This window comes from Rattus norvegicus, chromosome 3 (genome assembly GCF_021556685.1).
Source record: "Rattus norvegicus strain SHRSP/BbbUtx chromosome 3, alternate assembly SHRSP_T2T, whole genome shotgun sequence".
In the NCBI taxonomy this organism is placed as follows: Eukaryota; Metazoa; Chordata; class Mammalia; order Rodentia; family Muridae; genus Rattus; species Rattus norvegicus.
Window position 1 is genome coordinate 126,587,901 of NC_141536.1, and position 24,825 is coordinate 126,612,725.

A 24,825-nucleotide genomic window follows, 5' to 3' on the forward strand; every position below is an offset into this window, starting at 1 on the left:
TTGCAATCACCCAACTATGCCTCCCTTAGACACTTGACCTGCATTCTGATTCTAATTATCTAATGGTTAATCTAACAAGAGGTAGTGAGTGTTCTGTTTAAAGTGAAGTGCTACGTAGGCATGCCAATGCAAGTGCCTTCCGCTGTTTGTCTCTGAAGACAGCAACCAGACAAGGTATCTAGTCTCACATCTCTCTCTGAATGCTTACCTACAAACTGCAAGTAACAGAACCAGGTACACAAAGACTTCCGTGTGATTCCTTTAGACACAAGGACTGATGCTGGCTTGGATATAGGAAGCCTCAGTGCACGCAAAGTGGCACAGATGTGAACTGATCTGCAGCACCATTAGAACAGGCAGACGGGAAGAGCTGGCAGGTGTTCATGTTAAATGGCAACCTGTGCTGAGGCTAAGAAAGAGTCTGAAAACAGGCTCTTATGGACCAGATGTGACTAGTCAGTTAGGGAAATCGCTTCACACATGACACAGAGGACGAATTGGTAGCTTCGAAATGGACTTCTCAATTATACCCTTCCCCAACCGATATCAATCAGTGTTAGTATGCCAGTGTTAAAGCCAGAGATCTGTACATTTTGACTGAGGGTGAACCAGTCAGCATCATTAACAATCCAACAGAAGCATGTAGTCCCTGCCCAGAATATTGGTCATTTATCCTGAATCTACTTTTTATTCACTTGACTCATGCCAATGTACTCGATGTTGGACATCAGAAAATATCACTTAGTGAGCTGCCAAGAGCATAGACCCAGTTCATATTTATTCTTTTATTCACGGAGCAGATTTTAATAGCCTTCTGGATAAGGAAAACATCAAAGCACAGGAGTCAATATATACATAGCACAGCAATTCGTACACCCACTGACACTAGCCAAATCAAAATGATTGTGCATCTGTTTGTTCCTTCAGCTGGGATGATAGTTGTGCTTTCTTGGGATTTACAAAGGGCAGTATTTATATAACAAAGGCAGACTGTTCAATGTTATTTTTAAAACTACCCAACTATTTGAACTACCAGCTGTAACTTATCATTTCTACTAAGTGGAGACACCCCAAAGTCTATAGAAAGGAAGCTCCTTAACTTTCTAACAATTGCTTGCTCTCTTGAATCATCCTTTATTTTTTAGCCTAGAGTTATAAGAAAGTGTCATGTGCTTAATTTTAAAAGCCACGTTTTTATTAATTTGTAAGGAATTCCTTGTTTTGGAAAACCTCCCAAGAAAGTCTTTGGCACATGCACATCCCATAGCTGCTTGGCTGTCTGTTTGCCTAACAGCACATCCCACACCATCCTGAGGACTTTTGGTGATTGAATTAGCTAAATATGTGGAACAGCATGTTTAGAAAGAACAAAGGTGGAGATCTGTCTTAATTATCTGTCCACATCTGTCTAGGTGATTCAGTTGTGACATAGATACTCAGTTGATCCCCTAAGCCGGAAAGATTTATGAGGAAAGTTACTGAGTTGACTCATTTGGCCTCCTTCTATCTTTAAGTGGCTTCTCTGGATATTGATATTTACTGCCCAGTTACTTTGTTGCTTTGGTTCCTTTCTTTTTTTTTTCAGTAACTTTTTTTTTGGATTTCAAAATATATAATTATTTTATTGACTAGAAATACAAGTTCAAGTACTTAAATAATTATTATTTATATAATTTTGTTATTATACCGCTATTTAACTTTTTATACCTTTTCTACTTTAAAATTAATACTTACATTCTCATAGTCATTATGCAATATAATTTAAAATTAATGTTGATTTGAACACCTATTATATAATAAGGTAAAAAATTCATGTTATAAATTTATTACTTGAGTCTGGCTATTTTTTTAAATTTATTTAATACTTAATAATAATTCTTTGGTTTCCGGGCAAACATCCCCCTCCCCCCTCCCCTTCCTTATGGGTGTTCCCCTCCCAACCCTCCCCCCAACAGTCTAGTTCACTGGGGGTTCAGTCTTAGCAGGACTCAGGGCTTCCCCTTCCACTGGTGCTCTTACTAGGATATTCATTGCTACCTATGAGGTCAGAGTCCAGGGTCAGTCCATGTATAGTCTTTAGGTAGTGGCTTAGTCCCTGGAAGCTCTGGTTGCTTGGCATTGTTGTACATATGGGGTCTCGAGCCCCTTCAAGCTCTTCCAGTTCTTTCTCTGATTCCTTCAACGGGGGTCCTATTCTCAGTTCAGTGGTTTGCTGCTGGCATTCGCCTCTGTATTTGCTGTATTCTGGCTGTGTCTCTCAGGAGCGATCTACATCCGGCTCCTGTCGGTCTGCACTTCTTTGCTTCATCCATCTTGTCTAATTGGGTGGCTGTATATGTATGGGCCACATGTGGGGCAGGCTCTGAATGGGTGTTCCTTCAGTCTCTGTTTTAATCTTTGCCTCTCTCTTCCCTGCCAAGGGTATTCTTGTTCCCCTTTTAGAGAAGGAGTGAAGCATTCACATTTTGATCATTCGTCTTGAGTTTCATTTGTTCTAGGCATCTAGGGTAATTCAAGCATTTGGGCTAATAGCCACTTATCAATGAGTGCATACCATGTATGTTTTTCTGTGATTGGGTTAGCTCACTCAGGATGATATTTTCCAGTTCCAACCATTTGCCTACGAATTTCATAAAGCCGTTGTTTTTGATAGCTGAGTAATATTCCATTGTGTAGATGTACCACATTTTCTGTATCCATTCCTCTGTTGAAGGGCATCTGGGTTCTTTCCAGGTTCTGGCTATTATAAATAAGGCTGCGATGAACATAGTGGAGCATGTGTCTTTTTTATATGTTGGGGCATCTTTTGGGTATATGCCCAAGAGAGGTATAGCTGGATCCTCAGGACTTCAGGGGGAATCACTATCCCTGAACTCAAGCAGTATTACAGAGCAATAGTGATAAAAACTGCATGGTATTGGTACAGAGACAGACAGATAGACCAATGGAATAGAATTGAAGACCCAGAAATGAACCCACACACCTATGGTCACTTGATTTTTGACAAAGGAGCCAAAACCATCCAATGGAAAAAAGATAGCATTTTCAGCAAATGGTGCTGGTTCAACTGGAGGTCAACATGTAGAAGAATGCAGATCGATCCATGCTTATCACCCTGTACAAAGCTTAAGTCCAAGTGGATCAAGGACCTCCACATCAAACCAGACACACTCAAACTAATAGAAGAAAAACTAGGGAAGCATCTGGAACACATGGGCACTGGAAAAAATTTCCTGAACAAAACACCAATGGCTTACGCTCTAAGATCAAGAATCGACAAATGGGATCTCATAAAACTGCAAAGCTTCTGTAAGGCAAAGGACACTGTGGTTAGGACAAAACGGCAACCAACAGATTGGGAAAAGATCTTTACCAATCCTACAACAGATAGAGGCCTTATATCCAAAATATACAAAGAACTCAAGAAGTTAGACCGCAGGGAAACAAATAACCCTATTAAAAAATGGGGCTCAGAGCTAAACAAAGAATTCACAGCTGAGGAATGCCGAATGGCTGAGAAACACCTAAAGAAATGTTCAACATCTTTAGTCATAAGGGAAATGCAAATCAAAACAACCCTGAGATTTCACCTCACACCAGTGAGAATGGCTAAGATCAAAAACTCAGGTGACAGCAGATGCTGGCAAGGATGCGGAGAAAGAGGAACACTCCTCCATTGTTGGTGGGATTGCAGACTGGTACAACCATTCTGGAAATCAGTCTGGAGGTTCCTCAGAAAATTGGACTTTGGTTCCTTTCTAATTGTATCCCCTACTCTTAGCTCTTCGTTCTCCACAAAAAGCCTCCATATAACTCCCTAGGTTCATATTGAATGTTAGTGCAAAAGAAGGCATGGTGCTCATCAGGACAAAAACTCTACTACAGTATCACAGTGTTTGTTCCCATGAGCATTCTGATGTCCTTAGTATCTGTGGAAGTCAGGGAATCTTGTGTGCCTGTCTGCACACTATGTGCTCCTTTCGTAATGGAGATTTTCCAATTTCTGGAATCAACTTAGTAGTATTAATCATTGTGAGATAGTGATGATATAATTAATCTGAGTAGTTTTGCCTTGGGCAGCTAGAAGGAGGCGGAGAATGACTCACACGTTGGGTGGATATGAGAAATCGAGTGGGAGAAGCCACTATGACAGGAAACGACTCTATATGGAAGAAAGAGCATGTGTAATGTCAAGAGATCCTAAACCCTATCTTCCGATCTCTTTACCAACTTTCAGGGACAATAGCCAAAGACCACTCAGCTGTTAATAGCAGATCTATGGAGAGAGCCCAGTCTCCTACCTTTTGGTTGCCTACTCCTTGAACCATTCCCTTTAGAAGGCAATGTCTTCTGAATAAATAAAAGTGAATCCCAGTACATGATCATGTGTTCACGTTTTCATCTTCAAAGTTCATTTATTCTTTCCGTGGTGTGTGTATAACATATTTATTTGACATAAATATTGATGGATCTATATCAAATATATCAATTTGACCTATATCAAATATATATCAAACATATTTTTTGTTTGATGATACAAATATTATATCAAAACTCCAACCTTTTGTACATTTTGTTATCGTTTGTGTGTATGTGTGACATATGTGTAGAAATCAGGGAATTATTCCATGGAGTTAGTTCTCTCCTTCCACTGAGTTCTGGGAAAAGAACTCAGATCATTAGGTTTGCATGATAAATTCTTTTCTCATCCAATCCATGTCTCCAATGTGACAATTTAACTGCTCCACTGAACCTCGAGTAAGAATGACTGTACCGTATGTTGTTCTGACAGCTGTATGAATTCAGGTTTGAGATGGCCACCAACCAGCTTCTGTATAATACTGTGGTTTTTTAAAAAGGATAATGGTTAGTCTTCAAAAATCCTACTTAATATTGAATACAAAAATATTAACTCTTTGAACTGACCACTTAATACTTCCTAAAATTGGGGTTGGGGATTTAACTCAGTGGTAGAGCGTTTGCCTAGCAAGCGCAAGGCCCTGGGTTCAGTCCCCAGCTCTGAAAATAAATAAATAAATAAATAAATAAATAAATAAATAAATAAATAAACAAATAAATAAATACTTCCTAAAATTTATCTTCAACCATTTTAGCATAATGGTGCTAACAAACCAGTGAGAATAGAATTCTGTTATTTCATCCTGAATAGCAATATATATTGAAGGGAACATGTTTATAATGGGCCTTAACATGGCAACAATATTACTCTTTCTTAAATCTCAACAGCAGCTTCTAAATCCTGTAGGTACAAGTTACATCTCTTCACTTGTGTTTTTTTTCTATTATTAAACCTGAATTTATTTATCCAAAGTGTCAGAAGCAGTCCACCATATGGTCATTCTTACTCAAGGATTGCCAGGATAGTTAAAAGTTTAAGTCGTCACTTTGGACAGAAGGCTAAATGGATATCGTCATTTACCATGCAAACCTAACCAAATCTATCTTTCAGGGAAAATGTCAAGTAAAATTATAATGCAAGATCTGTCATTTAAAATTTACTATTTAAATGCATATAATCAATACAAAATCTCCTGGTGTTTTTTATATCCATATTACATCTCAATGCACACACTAAATTTTCCATGAATGGAGTCAAATGAAGTCATATTCAAATACTAATAAGGTGCTTAGTAGGAAATATTTTTGAAGGACATTAATTTTAAAGTTGAAACCAAGTTAATAACATTCAAATATAGTTTAGAGCTCAGATCTGCAATTTCACTAACTACAGGTAGCTAGTAGTTATGATATGAGCTGCTGTAACTATAAAAGGTAAAACGATTACATACAAAATTTAGAAAGCATTAGTGTTTGCTACCAGCAGGAAGTAATATGGTTATAATATTTAAGAAGAGATCAGTAAACAAGGATATAAAAGGTTATGGTCTCGGTATGGTGATACACACCTGTAACTGAGAACTCAGAGAGTTGAGATAAGAGGCTCACTAATTTGAAGGCAGTCAGGACAACTGTAATAAGAGAAGGTGTCAACGAAAAGAGAGAAGAGAAAAAGAGTAGGTGGTGAGAAGATGAGGAAGCAAAGTAAGAGAGGGAAGAGGAGAGAGGATGAGAGGTCATGAGAAGTAAAACAAGCATTCAAAGTAAGGTTGAATGATCTGTTGGGTTTTCTCTGAAACAATTTTAAACTTCTTTAAACAATTTTAAACTTTTTTCTTCTCTGTAAAGTAAGAGTAACTGCTCTAGTGGAAGTCGAAGATTAAATGAAATCATTCTGATGGCAGACTTGTCAGAGTATCTAATATATTCCAAAGATTTGATAAACACTATTGTTTATTGATAAACACTATTGCCCTTAGTAGCTATAGAAGTTGCTGAATCTGTGTGCATTGAAGTAAATGAACTCTCTAAGAGAATTGCAACAATTATCTGTGAGATGTAGGAATTGTGGTGTGTTTTGTAAGTTCTATTTCACTGCAAAAATGCATATGGGAGAAGCCATAAGTATATAGTTCAAAGCAGCCATAAGTATATATCTCAATGGACTTTTACAAAGCAGATATACATGTATATTCAACAACATCCAATTACAGAGCATTCAGAGAATCCCAAAATTCTTGTCACAAAAATAAATAAATAAATAAATAAATAAATAAATAAATAAACAAACCAAAAAATCCCACTGCCCTGACATATTTGCAAACTTTATCCCCACCACTGTTTGAGGCAGTATTTTTGTTTTTCATTAGGCTACATTGAACTGTGTTTGCAAAACTAACACATACATTTTCTAGCAAGTGGACTTTGAGTTGTCGTTAAATTGGAGCTATGACAAAGTTTCTTGCTATGCTACAGGTCTGTGTTGATGTACATATAGTAGGATTTAAGGTTTTAAACTTGGGCTTGCTCAAAAGCGAGGGTCATTCCTCCTGTAACTTCGGCTTAGGTTCCTTGGATATACACAACGAGCTGGAGGATCTCATGGCTAAGTTCTTGAATGTGGAAGCAGTGATGGTTTTTGGGATGGGATTCGCAACCAACTCGACGAATATCCCTATATTTGTTGGAAAGGTAAGAATTTCTTGCCATGTGTCTTCTGCTGTACTATTCCCAAGAATTACACCTCTGAATAAGTCCTTTATCAAAAGTGTTGCCCAAAAAGTCCTTTTCCTAACATCAAAATCTTTGGTTAAATGTATCAGTGTAGTCTAGAAATTCTCTTGATTGTGATACTCCTGGTTATTGAATTGCTAGATTAAATGTGGCTCAAATGTCATAGTAGCTCAAATTTAATAGTAGCTTAGAAAAGCCTGTGTTATGGACTTCATATTTGTCATGTAGCAAGTGCTTACTAAACACTACTTTAGACCAAAAAAATTCCTATTTCATCCATTCATTCATTTAGTTGACTAATTATTGAGATTCTGCATGTCGTGGTATGAAGTCATATATGTGATATAAGAGGATGAATAAGCCCTGTGCCTTGTAAATTCAAGTGTTTGAAGTCTGGCGGAGAAACAAGATACTAAATGAAATCGGATAGGTACTCCAGGACTAGAGCATACATACATGAAGAATGATAAGAGCCACCTGCTCTTCTTGAGATAGTCTGCGATGCTTGCACTAGAATCAGGAGAACAGAACACTGATAGGTGAGCACATTGTTTCTTGGAACAATGAAGAAGGGACTGCAATTGCAAAGCATAAAAGCGGGACTAGAACGCAGGTTCATGAAGCGAGAAGAGATCCACAATGAAGACACACACCAAATCACACAGAACCTCATATCATAAATCATGCCAGCGTGTGTGAGAATGCTCCCGACGAAAAACAATGGGAAGTTAGCTACCTCATTTTAAATAAACAAGTGTGAATAATCAGATTTATGTTTTTCTTAAATGTAGTGACAGCTAAGTGTGATATGTTATCTTAAATTGGATTCTGTGAAAGTTCATTGAAAAAATTAAGATAACACCATTAAAAATAGAGTAGTTGTGGAAATGTTAATTTTAATGATATATTAGCTTCTGATATAATATATATTAACATTTAACATAAAAAATATGGGACTTCTTGAAAGTAACAGCTGCCTTATTTATAGTAGTTACATGGCTAAAGAACAAAGAAGTGAGGTATCATGAGGTTTACAATAATTCTCAAATGTATCCAAAGAAAATTATACATATATTCTTCACTAATGAAAATAAGACCATTTTTCTAGCTTTAACCTCAAAACCCTAAAACATATTGCATGTGAATAACCAAAATATAAGGAAGAAGTCAATTACAAATGGTCACAGAAAGCAAAAGTGAACCATCGTAGTTCTGAATTCTGGGTATTCGTGAACACCTCCCTAATGTATGCATTTTAAAAGAAAAACAAATATATGAGCATAATTTATAAGCAGTAACAGTTTCTGCTCACCTCACACTGACTTTCCGTGCACAGTTTTACAAATTCAAAGTTTTTAACTGTAAAACACAAATGCTTCTGTGTTGACACAGAAGGGATGTTGGCACAGGAAGAAAGAGAATACAAGGTGAGACTTTGCGATGCCTTATTATAAAAAGCCCTGGGCTACCAGGAGAACTAATGGGACCATCCAAATAATGTAGCACAGAATTGGGTACCAAGCAAGTGGATAGCCCTCCACAAAATATCAGCCTTCCAGTCAAAGCTCAGTCCTTTAGATTCTTGTTAGTGCTTAAGACAACCTTGCTGTTGAAAACTATTTGTGAATGTTCCAGTAAGGATACAATGGTTTACAAACAGCTGTCATCTTGAGCTAGCAGAAAGATTAGCTTGCATCCAAATGAATCCCTGGTGAAATTCAACCTTTTCAAATTAAGTAGAGTTCTGATTTAACATGAATTTTTGTATTTTCTAGTTCCCATACGTTGTCTTTCTTTTCATTATCTTGTGGTCTATGTTTGTTTTCTGCACAGGGATGCCTCATTTTAAGTGACGAGTTCAACCACACTTCAGTCATCCTGGGGTCTCGACTCTCAGGCGCAGTCATAAGACCCTTCAAACACAATAGTGAGTATCTCTGCATTTACTCAACATGCACTGCCTTGGTCCTAGACAAAGGTCAAGATTATTAGTAGGGATTTTGTCCTTGCTTTTCAAACTGGCAACTTAGCCTAATGAAAGACAATTACGTTTATAGTCACTGCTGCCTTGTTAACCTCTGGTGACCTGGAACAAATGGCTGAAGTGTATTAAACATCCAGATTGCTAAGTGTTACCAAAACACATTAATGTCACTGTTAGCGGTCTTGTGATGTGGCCTCTAAAGATGTGATTGATATCTTCAGATGCCATTTAATGACCAGTTGTGTTATAATTCTCCCCTTTGTGTAACCTTGTCTTGAGAAAGTCCTAATACTTTAAATTTTGCACTTAAGGAAAAAGTTAGCTTTTATTTTCTTGACACAATGCCTCATTTCCCTGTTCCTACATATAAAATACTCATATCATCAAATACTCTTAGATGCCTTTTAAATGTCTTGTCAGAGGCTAGACAGATGGCTTAAGAATTTAGAGCACTCATTTCTTTTGTAGAGAACCAAGGTCCAATTTCCAGCACACACATGATAGCTTGCAACCATCTGTAACTCCAGTAATGGGATCGGATACTCTGTTCTGACTCTTGTAGGCACCAGGCACACACACATTATGCACATACAAAATACATACATACATACATACATACATACATACATACATACATACATACATACAAACAGGGAAAGCATTCATAGACATGAAATGAAATAAAAATAAATCTAAAAAATTTTCAATGTCCTTGCAGGCTCTGTGCTGCATGGTTGAAAGGTGAGGATAAGGCAGAAAGCTACCCCTTCACTCTTTAGAGATCAGATCAGACACCATCAAGAGTCTTAGGAAAACACCTTAAAAGAAGTAGGTCATGGTTGGTGACAACTATGTCCTCTGATTCCAACTGCATTCCCAATTTGTGCCACTTTCTCTAAACCCTTTGATCTTTCTTGCATTCAATGTCCTCATCTGTAAAGCTAAGGAAGACATTGACACATGTGATCTGTTAAAGTTTTGCTTCTGGTACATTGACATCAGAGCTGCCCCTGCTCCATTCCTGTGCATGCTGCATGCTCATGTAAGTACCCACACACATGTGTGCATACACACACACACACACACACAATGCTTGCACGCATGCACACACACACACACACACACACACACACTTTGTAAAAAATTTCTTACCAGCTTTCCCTCTTTCCATTCCCCTCAACTTTTTTTGTTCCTATTCCTTACTACGCCCTTCATTCCAGAAGTTCACGAAGAGTAACTAAAACAAAGACTGGTAACAATCAGGAAGGATTGTCTTGGTTCTTTTATGCATACCTCAGAGCAATCTCAATCCATAGAACAAATGTCTCAAGTAAGAGGAAAGAAAATGCATGAGAGTGTTTGTAGTGAGAATTTTGGAGTTTTGGTTTCTTTAAAACCACAGCTATGTTATAAGAACGTGTTTTTATTTTAAACCAAGGTTTGGAGTGAGAGGCTGCTTCAGACTATTCATAGCAGCTGACTATTATGTGCCTTGTGCTCCAGCACAGGCATGGTTTTGCCAGCTGCAGACAGTTTCTGCAAATGTGCTACCTTTGGAATTCTGGGAACTTTTCCAGAGGGTATATAAATGCTAGTGACCCAAGAGGCAGGGTTGGTCATTGTTGGTCATTTGGAAGAGACGGTTGCCATTTGATAGTGGTTATGGTCAAAGAAGAAACAAAGGGAAATAAATTATATTCAGGGGTATGTTTCTCCCTTCTAGTCTTCTCTCTCCTACCTAGTGTTAGGGGATTGAAAGGATACAATAAAGTGGGAGAAGGACAAAAGAAAGAAGAACCCACAAACTAAAAAAAGAACAGTATGAACTTTCTCAAGTAAACATAGTGAACTCCTTTCCTAACAAGTGGAGTGTCCATTGAAAACCTGCTCTCACTGAAAAAGGACATGGGAATGAGGGGTTGGGGAATCACCATGCATTAGAGAACTATTTCCAGCATCTGTGAATAGATGGCTATGATGAATGAGGTCCAGGCCCAGGCACTCTAGAAGAATAAGGTTGTAGACATGTGGTTCAGCTCTGATATGTAGTTCAGGGTGATTTAAAATATGGTGTCTTCCTGTATTGTGTTTGCAACAAATATTCAGCTTTTCGGTTCATTATTAGATAAATTTTAGTTATGTTTATTTGCCATCTATTATCACAACCAGTGTCAAATTACTTTGCTAGTACCAAGAATTCATGTTTGAAGTACACATCTTTTAGGAATTTAAAGAAGTATGTTAGTGCTGGTTATAATGGTGCCTTTCAGTAAGCTTCTCACTCAGGAGGGGCTCAGTTAAGAGGATCACAAGTTCAAAGTCAGGCTGGTATGCATAGTGGAGCTCCACGACACAAGGATGAAGTCAAAGAAGACACGGTAACTTTTTGATTATGTAGTCAGAGAAAGTATCATTGTTATTAACACAAATATGCTAAATGCCTTTAACTCTCTTGCATGACAGGTGACTGGTGATAAAAACTTATATCTGGAAATGAATAAACCACGTATATGTTTAGCACAATAGTCTCGTCTTCAGAATAGATATGCTGGGTGGGTTTCATTTATTTGGAACAAGTGAGCTGAGTCATTATCAATATTGATTTCTTATTTCTTCAATTCATTCTACATAACAGTAGTTTGTGACTATAACTTTATAATCTAGGCACCTAGGGAATATCTGTGGCAGATTAATGATTGTTCCCACCTCCACACCAACTTATACAATTATTTGGGTTAAGACTAATATATGTCTAAAGATAGAAGACCTAAATCTTATTTTAATTTTTTGTATTAGTTAATTTTTTACCATTTAATATCTGCATAATGTACTCTGGTTACACTCACCCCCCCAATCCCTTTTCCTCCCTCCAGTTTCTGTCATTTCCCCCTTGTCCTTAAGAGTCCCTTTACAACATTCATGTCTTTTTGTCTCGTTTTGCAACCCAAGTATTGGAAGACATTTCTAAGAAAAAAAAGATATAAAATAACCTTATGTTAAATACTGAAATAGATTGGCCCAGCCACAGCCTGTGACTTATTACCAGTTCCAACTGGTTATTGATTCTTTATGGACCTGCAGTAGTATAATCTAAAACAAGCAACACAAAGCACACCACACAAGCAACCATTTAGTATCTTCCTTCGGTTTCTACTCCCAGGATAAGAATCCCAGTGAAACTACAGAGAGAGAATAGTAGAATAGTAACTACATCAGGAAGAAGTCACATAATGCTTGGAGAGCTAAGGGAAAAACCAACACTAAGTGATGGACACATGAACATTTTTTATTTAAATGGGATATCTGAGGATTCTCCATCATTTACACAGGATGCAAAGCAGAAAATGCCAAATTAAATGTGTGATAAAAGCCACGGACTTGCCTTGGCAATATTATAAAGGACAAAAGCAAGCAGAGAAAATAGTTCACTATAAAAGATACTGAAGACAGTGACACTATATTTGGTCTTAGATCACGAATGACAAGAGATAATGTTACTCCTAAGCCAATTTGCAAATTTGGATGATAGACAGATAAACTTAATGGTGCTAAATAAGAGTAATGCATCATGGTAGGTAGCTATAGTATCTATCAGCTATAAGCTTACGTTTGTAAAGGCTTGTATAGAAAACAAAGAGGAGTGTGTAATAAAGAGTGTCTGTAGTTCATGAAGCCGAAACTACTATTTGGATCCTTATAGGATAAGTCAACTGGCCCTGCCATGGCCATATAAGAGTGTACATCTGTTCTTAGGGAATATGTAGTGAACAATTTAGAGACACAGAACACTGAATATTTAACTTAGTCTCAATTAAAAGAAATAATTAGATAGATTATGGATGGATAGATAGATAGATAGATAGATAGATAGATAGATAGATAGATAGATAGATAGATAGATAGATAGATAGACAGATATAGCTGGTAGGTAATTGATGATAGATACATAGATACATAAATACCTAGATATATAAAGCAAGGGAAATAATGCATTGAAAAATGAATCTAGGTCAGGTGAATGAGTGTTTTGGATTATTCCTATTCTATTCTTAAAGTTTTCTGAAGATGAAAAATATGTTCAAATATGCTTCTGTTTCTAAGTCTTCAACTCTACTGATACTATAATTAGTATTCATTTTTAATCATCTAAGTTTTTACAAAGCTTTTCAAATACTTGACCTATTCAACAACTTTCACTTCATGCTGCCTTCTTTTCCCAGAAAATAGATGACACTTTGTATTTATAATAAATGCCAGCTGCGGTGATTTTTGTACCAGAAACTAGCACTTATTAAGAATTTATTGTATACCAGATGTCTGGCTATTGACATTGCCTTTGCATTTATTTGCTCGTTTAATTAGTCCTGCAGAAAACATAATGAGATAGGACCTAATTAATAAATGAAGAGTTAAAGTTTGGAGGTATTTAGGAAACTCTCCAAAATAATCTGGGGAAGGGAATGAATTCAAAGGAAGTGCGTGGGAAAATGCCATAGGGAGACCTGTTGCTTTGTATGCTAATTCAAGTTTTTAAATGATCCTACAAGTACAACAGTGTACCTAGAACTCTTTGGGAAAATGTTGGCCTTCCCAGTTCATTAGAACTATGCCATTTAGTCATCATTTACCACCTCCTAGTCCACAGACATGCGGTATGAATGAGTCGCTATTGTTTAGTTTTCTGTGGAAACAGTAAATGAATGAATGAATGAATGAATAAATAAATAAATAAATAAATAAATAAATAAATAAATAAATAAATCTCTGAAACATGGCAGTGCTCTAATCCCCAGAACCTGTGGATGCCTTGTTATCTGAAAATGGAGTTAAAGTTACAGAGAGAATTCTGTGTGCCAATCAATTAACTTTAAATTTAAGCCTCTACATGGGTCTAGCGTGATAATTGGGTCCCTACAAATGAAGCAAAATGAAGGGTTGTCAGAGTAATGTAAAATGTGAAAAACTTCAACTTTCGTTTTTAGTTTTGAAGATGGAAGAACACATTCTAAGGGAAAGCAGGACTTAGAAGCAGAAAAATGTGAGGAAGCAGAGTCTCAGCTAAAACTCTGAGAAAGGTGCCAGTCCTGCCAAAGCTGTAAAATCACTCAGGCAGACCTATTGCAGACTTCTGATCTCCAGATTTGTTAAGACCTTAAGTCTGTGTTGTTTTAGTCAATAATTTGGTCAATTTTCTGGAAGCATCAGTAAGAAACAAATACAAGTCCTTTGCTCCGTCTCACCAGTGTGCATCGTGCAGCTTTGTGTCCCATTCACTTCGTGAAAGCACCACATTTGGTGTCAGAGCTAGATCCAAGGTCCTCTGAATAACTACTTTCTTGAGAAGTGATGGACGTGAGAATGTGTATGGAGTGGGAAAGAATTAGATGGGGCAACAATACAAATGATTCTCATGTCTGCTGGCTCGACTTGCAGCTTTGTGACTCCTGAACACTCATCCAGAGATTAGAATGGCATGGCTATTCAAGGTTCTGTAGAAAGTGCCAAACTGCATGCATGACACATGGAACCAGGCCAAATAAAAAGCTAACGACATGAAAAACACCAGATTCCTTTTTTATTAGCTCTGAAGACTTTTTATTCTTTTTAACTAATTAAGTAATTAATTTTAATTTTACATCCCAATGGTGGCTTTCTCTCCCGTCTCTCCTCCCAGTCCTCCTCTCTCACCTCTTCTCCTGAACAATCTCCAGTTCTTCCTTTCTACTCAGAAAAGGAGAGGCCTCCCATTTATCAATCTGCCTTGGTCTATCAAGTTGCAGTAGGTCTAGGAACATCTTCTCCTATTGAGGCTAGACAAATGTGGGGAAAGGATCCAAGGGCAGGCAACAGAATCAGAGACAGCCCCTGCTCCTGCTGTTAGGAATCCTACATTAAGACTGAGATGCACTCGGTCCCCAGCTCCGAAAAAAAAGAACCAAAAAAAAAAAAAAAAGACTGAGATGCACGAATGTTACATATGTGAAGAGGGCCTAGGTTCATCCCATGCAAACTACCATGATGTTTCAGTCTCCACGGGCCTTTACAGGCCCAGGTTAGTTGATTCTGTAGTGGTGGTGTCCTTGACCTCTCTGACTCCTTCAGTCTTTCCTCTCCCAATTCCAGAGGATATTCCAAGCTCTACCTAATGTTTGGCTGTGGGTCTCTACAGCTATTTCCATCAGTTGCTGGATCAAATCTCTCAGATAACCGATATGCTAGGTCCTGTCTACAAGTATAGGAAATATCATTAATTGAATCAGAGGTAGGCACTCTCTCATGGCATGGATTTCAAGATGGGCCAGTCCTTGGTTAACCTTTCACTCAATTTCTGATCCATCTTTATCCTGGTACCTCTTGTAGGCAGGACAAATTATAGGTCTAGTGTTTTCTGGCTGGGTTGGTGTCCCAGTCCCTACATTGGAAGTCTTGCCTGGTTACAGGAGATGACCATTTCAGGCTCCATATCCCCGATTGCTAAGAGTTTGAGCTAGAATCAGCCTCTTAGATTCCTGGGAAATTCCATTGTCCTAAGTTCTAGCTCTTTCCAGAGATGCTCCACACCCTATGGATTTCAGTTCTCTCTCCCTCCACTTCCCCCCAACTTTGATCCCTGCTGATCACCCCCAATCTCTCCCCTACCCAGTTCCCTCCATCCACTCACCCTGATGTCTATTCTATTTCCCACACTCAGTGAGATTTAAGTATCCTCGAGGGCTCTCTTGTTACTTAGCTTCTCTGGGTCTGTGGATTATAGCATTGGTATCCTGTAGTTTATGGCTAAAATTCACTTATAAGTAAGGTTGTCTTTCAGGGCCTGGCTTAACTCACTCAAAATTATATTGTCTAGTTCAATCCATTTGCCTGCAAATTTCATGATGTCATTGTTTTTTTTATTTTAATTTTTTGACAAGGTATCATTTATCCCAAGCTAGCTTACTCACCGTGTAGCCAAAAGTGACTTTGAAATTCCAAGTACTGACTTGAAAGCCATGTTGGCACGTGCCTGGTTTATGTAGTGCTGGGGATAAAACCCAGGATGCTCTGCATTCTAGACAAGTACTTTACTAACTGAAGGCTGCCCCCAGCCCCCTCTCCTTTTTAGTAGAAAAAGTCCTATTTTTATCCACACATTATGGCTATGTAGATGTCATTGTTTTTAATAGCTGAGTAATATTCCATTGTGTAAGTGTACTACACATGTTCTTTATCCATTCTTCAGTTAAGAATGGAGAGGTTGTTTCCAGTTTCTGTCTATTACAAACGAAGCTGGTATAAGCATAGTTGAGCAAGTGTCCCAGTGTTGTGTTAGAGCATCTTTTGGATATATGCCCAGAAGTGGTATAGCTGGGTCCTTGGGTAGAACTATTCCCAATTTTCTGAGAGCTGCCAAGTTGATTGCCAAAGTGGTTACACAAGTTTGCACTCCCACAAACAATGGAGGAGTTTTTCACTTGCTCCACATCCTCATCAGCATCTACTGTCACTGGAGGTTCTGATCTTAGTCATTCTGACAGGTGTAAGGGTCATTTTGTTTTGCATTTCCCTGGTGACTAAGGATGTTGAATATTTTAGTGCTTCTCAGCCATTAGATATTCCTCTGTTGGGAATTAGCTGTTTATATCTGTACCCCATTTTTAAACTGTTATTCGGTTTGTTGATATCTAGTTTCATGAGTCCTTTATAATTTTGAATATCAGGCCTTTGTCAGAAGCAGGGTGGGTGAAGATCTTTTCCATTTTGTAGGCTTCCATTTTGTCCTTTTAATGGTGTCCTTGGTCTTATAGAAGCTTTTCAGTTTCATGAGGTCCCATTTATTAGCTGTTAATCTTATTGCCTGAGCTGTTAGTGCTCTGCTCAGGAAGTTGTCTCCTGTATCAACGTGTTCAAAGCTATCCCCCACTTTCTCGTCTGTCAAACTTAGTGTATCTAACTTTGTGTTGATGCCTTTGATCCACTTGGACTTGAGTTTTGTGCAGGGTAATTAATATGGATCTATTTGAATCCTTCTACATGTAGTCATCCAGCTAGACCAGCACTCTTTGGAAGATAACCAAAACAATGACAGAAGCCTACAATATTTGAGGCTCTATGGGGCCTCACTTGCCAACAACTCTATTAGAGGTCATCTCGTGATGACACTGGAGTTTCTACTTGCTATCTGTGGTGTCTAGCGCAGGCATTGTTTCCCCCATTAGAGTTAACTCCATTTAAACTCTTTGTATATATGCTCTACGTATCTATTTATATTTTAGAATGCCTATACATAGAGGTCTTCGTGACTTTTTCAGAAGTTCGTTGGTGTTAATTGTCCCTCCGTGTACTTCAATCTCTTATTGTCTTATCTCCCAACCCCATTTAAAGTTTGCTTCATTATTCTCCTTTATACGGAAACAACTATTAAAATGAGCGTTCTCTTATGTCACTGCATGAAAATAATATCTAGTTTATCTCAATTGGACTTACTTTTATTAGGATGTCATTAAAGCCACCCTCATCACATCTCACTTCGATATAAAAAAAAAAATAGAAAAGGCAGTTTTCTCAAACATAAATTCTTGTTCATCATCTTTGTTCATTCACAGGCTAACAACCGGCAGTAGACTATAGAACAAAGAGCTATCTCCTTTGCTCCCAGACAGTCAATCTAAAAGCAAAGTGCAAACAAGCTAGCAATACCTGTGGGGATTTATAAGCCCTGAAATATCAAACAGAAAAGTTGCCTCTTTTTTTGTCTCCTTGGCTGCCATCTAGTGGTGACTCATGAGTTGAGAGACATCTTCAAAAAAAAATAATAATAATAATACAGTTTGCTAAGAAAACCTTAGCTCCAAACAAAATGCAATTGTTCTTTCTAGAAACTCTTATCTATCTAGATCCTTTCCTCCTTATGGCCCATGATCTTCATAAATAAATGTGAGTCAATCATCCAAAAGTGATGCAATACCATACAATACCAAGATATATTCCATGGAGTAGAGATAAGAAGAGTAATAACAAGTTACATAATAAGTGTTTCAAAGAAGGATAGATTCGTTATGACAGGAAAGGGGGTGAGAGAGACTCCTGCTCGGGTATGCATCACATCTAACGGGAGGCTCGGGTGATGAGTGGGTGCGTTTCAGACAGACAAGAGCAGGAGACTGTGCTGGAGACCACAAGAAGCTATCTCAGGGGAGCATTCAAAAACGAGTTCAGAAAGGGCTTTCTGAGACTTTATTAGTTTACTATTGTAATAAAAAAAGAGTTCACCATTTCAGTACCATGCACCAATCAGCATTTAATTGTCATTCAGCATCATAATAACTGATAATAACCAGATAACTTCCCTGTCATCTTCCCCTAGGTCTATCCAAGGGCCAGTGGATTTTCTTGAGCAAAAATATAGAGTAGAAATATATTAATCTAAGTAAACATGCACATTAGTCTCTATAATCTTTCACTCGCTTTGACTTTAAATGGCAAATTTTTTAAAATCCATAAAACACCCAGTAGCTGAGTTGATTCCTAAATCTTTCCAGGTGGCCTCTCAGCTCAAGCCCAGCCATCTTCCTCCTACTGAAAATACATGACATGTCTTTGCTCTTGCTAGTCTTGATTTTTGCAATAAAAGTGAACAAGGATGCTCTAACAGGTTTCTTGCTCTCCATCATTTTGGAGTTCAAGAGGGCGGTTCCAGGGCTCTCACAAAAGGCAGGTAAAGGTTGTGGTTACAAATATGGAACATAGTATAGATTCAAAGTCCAACTCAGATATTTACAATCATGGACCTTAGACCAGCACTTCTCAACCTGTAGGTCACAACCCCTTTGGGAGGTTGAATAATTATTTCAGATATTTACATTACAATTTGTAACACTAGCAAAATTACAGTTATGAAGTAGCATTGAAAGTCATTTTATGGTTGGGGATGACCACAACATGAGGAACTGTATTAAAGGGTTACAGGCTAGGAAGATTGGAAACCAGTGCCTTACCAAATCCTCTATAACCCAGTTGCCTGACCCAACAAATGAAGAACCATGTAGGGTCTTTTCCACAGGTGCCCTGAGAGAATTAAAATGACCTATCACAAAGAATACAGTTAGAAATTATCAGGCGCACACACACACACACACACACACACACACACACACACACACAAATAACTAGGGCTCAGTAATTGTCAACTACTGGTAATGTGTCCAGAGCTCTCAAATATTTCGCAAAAGACTGCCAATTATGTCACAACCTGAACAGTACTGAAATATCTGACAATTCCAAATTCAAGGCCCCAAGGATAATGAGATCTCTAGCACCATGCAGGTGCTCCACACAAATCTCTAACATACCCAGGTCTAAACACCTGAGGAGTGCCTGGCAATCACATCTCTCAGAGTTCATTTTTTTGCCTAGCAACAAAGCTTCATCTTCAGTAGGTAATTCTCTATCATCCAGACCTCCAAGTTCTCTCAGACATCAAAGAGAAGTTACCAGAGCTTTAAACTGACTCAGCCTGCTTGTAATGATGAACCTCCTCATCCTCCCAGAGTTACATTTGAATAGAAAATGAACCTCTATATCTCACAGGCATTCTCTGATTCCAACGTCACCTCCTCAAAGTCCAGATCTGAGTATGAGCCTGAAAATGAATAAGCAAATAGTTCTGATACCCTCTCAAGAAACAAAAGGAGAAAAGCAAACAAAAGCTCTCTTGTAATTCAATTTCTATTTTTCACCTTATTTAAAGATATACAAAACCTAGAGAAGCTCCTGAGAGAAGCTATCATCCGTGGCCAGCCTCGCACGGGAAGAGCTTGGAAAAAGATTCTCATCCTGGTAGAGGGAGTCTACAGGTATGTAAATAAATGAAGGCATTTGACATTCAGAGGCTCACAGCAAGCTGTCCAGTGGAGATGAGATTACCTTTCTGGCTAAAGAAAGAAGTTGTTTATAGATGCTGTGGAGGAAGGTCAGATAGAGCTACTGATGGGAGTGGCCAGGACTAGGGTCTTCTGTCTTATCTACAGTTCTGTGCATTTGCTGAAACACTCTGGAGGTTGACATGCTGGTAAAACATTCCTTGGAAATGTCCTCATTGCTGATTTGTGTTGTACTTTCCAGTGCCCTACGTTTCAAAGAAATTGTGTCTGGGCTATTCGGCATTGGGATGTCCCAAGATATGTATGTCATAGACGTTTCAGTGGATGTCCCCAAGCCCCCCTATGTGGACAGTGAACTCAAGCCCTTCCCCAGTCAACACCAGTTAGGTTAATGACTGCCATAAGAATACAAGGGACTAATTCTTCTTCTGAGTGAGGGCAGAAATGTGTTGATCTCAACATTTGGCGATATTCTCAGGATCATTTTCCTGCCTTCTTCAAGCTGAGCAGGCAAAATACCCACTAAGTCATTCAGAGCAGTACTTTTATATTGCTGGCTGTGATTGAATTTGTTTCATTCTGTGTCTAAATCAATTACCATGGCTCAAATGAAAATTGCACCCAAGCACTTCTGTTTACACCCTATTCTGTAAGCCAAGGAAATATTATCTCAGGGCGCCCTTTTAAAATCAATTCTCAAGCAATCCTTACAGCAGAGAAACCTGGGGCTGTATTCCCTATGAACTGCTTATAGAGAAATGAAATACAAAGAGAGGAAGTGGGGAGTTGGGTAACTCCCAGTGGAGAGTATGGCTGCAAAGGAGACAAGGGAATGATGGTGAATGCTCCCTCTGCAGCCCATCCTCTGGCCTGAAGAGCAAAAAACTTTGCTATATAAACAATTTATTGTTTTCCAACTTGAAGCCTCTTCGACTAAAATCAAATAAGGTTATGAAGATATTATTTCTATTATAATTAAACACTGTCTGTCATGAGTCAATACTGAGTAACAAAATAAATGTACCCCAATCCCTTCTGGGGTGCAGGAGAGTGAATGCCCCCCAGTTGAAGATAATATAAAAACTGGAGTCACTTTTTTAAACTTCAAATGATTATAGTTCTGTACATTCTGAGTACTACTGTGGGGTTGCAATGATGGCAGGTCATAGTAGATTGCTTTCTTCAAAATTATCTCCTAAGATCAGCCCAGGGGTGTGCCATGCTTATGAAGTCTCTAAAGCAGTGGTATTTATAAAGCTGGGGTAATCCCAAACCAGGGAGCATTTGGCAGGTTTTAGTGGCCACACATGAAGTAGAATACTATTGACATCTAGTGGGGAGAGGCTGGGAATGCTCCTGAACATCCTGCAAAGCATGCAGTGTTCAGAATTCTGTAGTTCAAAACAGCAACAATGCCAGGGCTTACAAAGCCCTGTTCTAGGGTCCCTATCGACTCACTGGCCCAAAACTTGATACTTTTAGAGAGTAATCTCACACTGAGCCTGTGCTGCTGTCATAACCTTACATGGAAAGCGTTCTCCCTGTGTGGTTTGTAGCAACTGCCAGCCTGGGAGGGATTCAAGTACCCCTTGTCTAAACACCTGTCATTCAGGTTTGGGCCTATGATAGGATGAATTGGCTGAGGGAAGGCAGACTGTCCATCTCCATTAACCGGAGCCAAAAGAACACAACTTCAAACAAATGGAACTTATTTCCACTGAAGGAAGGTTACACCACTGAAGTTAGAAGTCCATCACTAGTCTCAAGACAAATATTCTCATCTGAAACTACTCCAGCAGCAGGACTTATAAGGGGCTACGATAGGCTTTGTCTTATCCTAACAGGAGGAGAGGAATTTCAGGTGTGGTGTTCTAGCCCCAAGCTAACGAGACACTATACCACAATTTAGCAATGGTGACCCCTCAGTTAAATACTGCTGTATAACAAACCACTCCAAAGAATAAAGATTTGCAGGGATCATTTATTTTCCTTGATCGTGTGAGTCAGATCTGCTGCCCCACACAGTTTTCATTGAGCTCGTTCACATGGCTGCCATCAAGTATGAATGGAATATCCAGCATTACCTCATTCACACATTTAGCACTGTCTTTTAAGAGGTGACTAAGGTGCCTTTTTCTCATTCAGACAAATCTGCTTTTATTCAGTCATCTATTCAGAGCTTCCTTACAACACAGTCCTTGGCTTCCAAGACAGAAAACTCAGAAGTTGCCATTGTTAAGAGAGTGGCCCAGAACTGCTGCTGTGCCCCATTGGCCAAACACATGAGAGAGCTAACCTTGACTCCAGAAAAGGTGAATTACACTTTAAGTTTTGATAGCAAGATCAGATTATGGACAAAGTAATGGAAGGCTTGCAGGCTTCTATCTTTATATCAGTCCATTTCAGATCAATCAATCTAGGATGTACAAATAGGTTCTATGTCCATGAACTTGATACCACTGAAAGCTTCCTCGTATCTTCTCTGTGTAATAACTATGTTATCCCAACAACCTCTATCCTTCAGAATGGCTCAAGTTCTTGCTTTGTAAACTAAGACCAGCCTAACATGAATTCTAGAACAAAACTCTAGTTGAAAAGCCTTCACACAAGCATGTTAATTTAGAACTAACACTAGAAAATTACTTTCCATAGAATTTTCCAAAGAGACAGAGTTGGGAATATGAGACCAATAGTTGCCAAGGCCACTTTCATTCTTGAGAAGGGTGTTGTAGATACATGCCTGGTTAGTAGCTACCCAAAGCCTCTTTTGAATTTTACCTCCTAAGGTTGTTTTGGTGGTGGTGATGGTTGTTATGTTGTTGTTGTTGCTGTTGTTGTTGTTGTTTTGTCTCTTACTTATGTGCCCTCATCACACATTGCTCTCCTGCAACAATTTTTTCATAACTTCATGATAACTTGAAAGTTAATCAAGTCATAAGGTTTCAAGTAGGCTTCAGAATAGGTGTCTAGACTAAGAATCCAGAACACAACATAAATAACAACCAATAATATTTTTATTGTCTTACCTGGGATTGTTACTTTTTTCAGAGAATATATAGGAGTCAAGATTTGGGGCTATACCTAAGACCTGGATTCAAATCCTAGTATTGGAACCCATAGTTGTGTGCCCTCTATAAAACATATATGCATGTATTAAGAAAGATAATATAAGCCAGTCTCTGATCATATAAGCATATCATGTAAGTAGAGTCCCCCCACAACAAAGAATTACTATCTTCATAATCTTGTTTGTTTTTAGTTGAAGAAGTTTCAAGTTGGAAAACAATAAACTGTCTATGCAGCAAAATTGCTCTTCAGACAGAAAAGGGCGGGCTCCAGAGAGAGGATTCATATAGCCTATGTGCCTGCTCCTTGCTAAACATTTCAGGTGTACAAATTGCACAAACTTGCTGAGATCATTAAAAGATGAAACAGGGCTCTGAGGCCAAGATAAATTGTCCTGGAGCAGACTAATAAAATGAAGCAGAGTTGAGATTACAAACCAGATGGCCCTGGTGGAGCAAGGCTTGATGTAGATAGAACAGGCAATCTATCTGTAGACACCCAATTCATAAACACTGAAAGTGCAAAATCACTCTGACTTATAGTATACTATAAGTATAGTATAGTATACTATCTAGACTTCAGTTTCTGTAAATTGTGGGGATTGAAAATTCAAGTCTAAAATTCCATGAATCCTCAATTTGGGGTCTAAAAGTCAAATATTATTTTAGTGTTCCCATCTGATTTCCTAATACCGTGTTAAACATGCATTGTTGTCAGTTGGAGAACATTGCTCTAATCCTGACACTGGCAACAGTCTAGGATCTTCCCAAAGGAGAAAAATTTACACCAGGACACAGATAGTAAAAACAAATTATCAAAATTTATTGTAGTCAGTGAGAAAGCAAAAGGGAAATGCACCTTGGCTCAAGACAGAGGTGAACTAAAAGGTAGTCACAAAAGACTGTCTCTAGTATCTGGACTCATAAGTCTTGGTCTACTACCCAAGAGGCAGTCTTGAATGGTTTCCTACCAGGAACAGTGAAGACTTTCTTAGAAGTCATTCTTACCTATAATTTAGTCTATTACCACTAGATATATTAGATGAAAGAGTATGTTTATAAACCTAAGTATCTATAAAGCTGAGGTTACTAGAATATGGGAACTTCCTGTTACTGGAGCTGACTGGCTAGAGTCTGGCAAGACTCTATTTTTTTCACTGTTTTTCTCTGAGACCTGTTCTTCCTCTCAGCTGGTCAAGGTGGCTGTTTTATACCCAGCTAAAAATCCTCTTACTTCCCCAAATTTGTTGTTTTAACCCTAAAAATCATTTTGTCCCTAACATTTGAGTTTTAACTGTATCATTTTTGGAGAATCTGAGGAGAACAAATTCCTTTTCAATTTGTAATGGCTAAAAAAGTATCTCAAAAGGATTCAAAATCATGCTGCTGGCATAGTTGGAGCCTACATTTTCAAAATCAAAAGAATTAGCCATCCCTTCCCAAGTTACACATACAAGTCATTGGTGAAATACTAGAATAGACCAAGAGGCCTTCTCCCTCGAAACATAAAAATTTGAGAATAATGTCAGTGGTGAACTTTCTCCAGTTCTCTATGATTTCAGCGTGTACATTATCAAACGAATTATCAAGATTTATTGTAGTCAGTGAGAAAGTCAACGGGAAATGAACCTTGACTCAAGACAGAGACAAGAAAGATATGACATATCAACAAAGAATAAGATGAATTTATCTTAACCCCCTTCCCCTCTGTCTCCCTGTTTTCTCTCTATCTCAGTCTCTCTCTTCTCCCCTTCCTTTTCCTCTTATCTGCATTCCCCCCTTCCCTTTTACCCTCTTAACCTCTCTGTCTCTATCTCCCTTACTT

General features: G+C 38.4%; 1 protein-coding gene across 1 annotated transcript in view; it reads left to right on the top strand.

Annotated features, from left to right (window-relative positions):
- The window catches only part of Sptlc3 (serine palmitoyltransferase, long chain base subunit 3), a 128,632-nt gene that overhangs the window by 54,920 nt on the left and 48,887 nt on the right, over positions 1-24,825 (top strand). Inside the window, 3 exon segments of the mRNA NM_001106517.1 lie at positions 6,926-7,050; positions 8,926-9,019; positions 19,803-19,908. Coding sequence (NP_001099987.1) covers positions 6,926-7,050; positions 8,926-9,019; positions 19,803-19,908 — 325 coding nt within the window.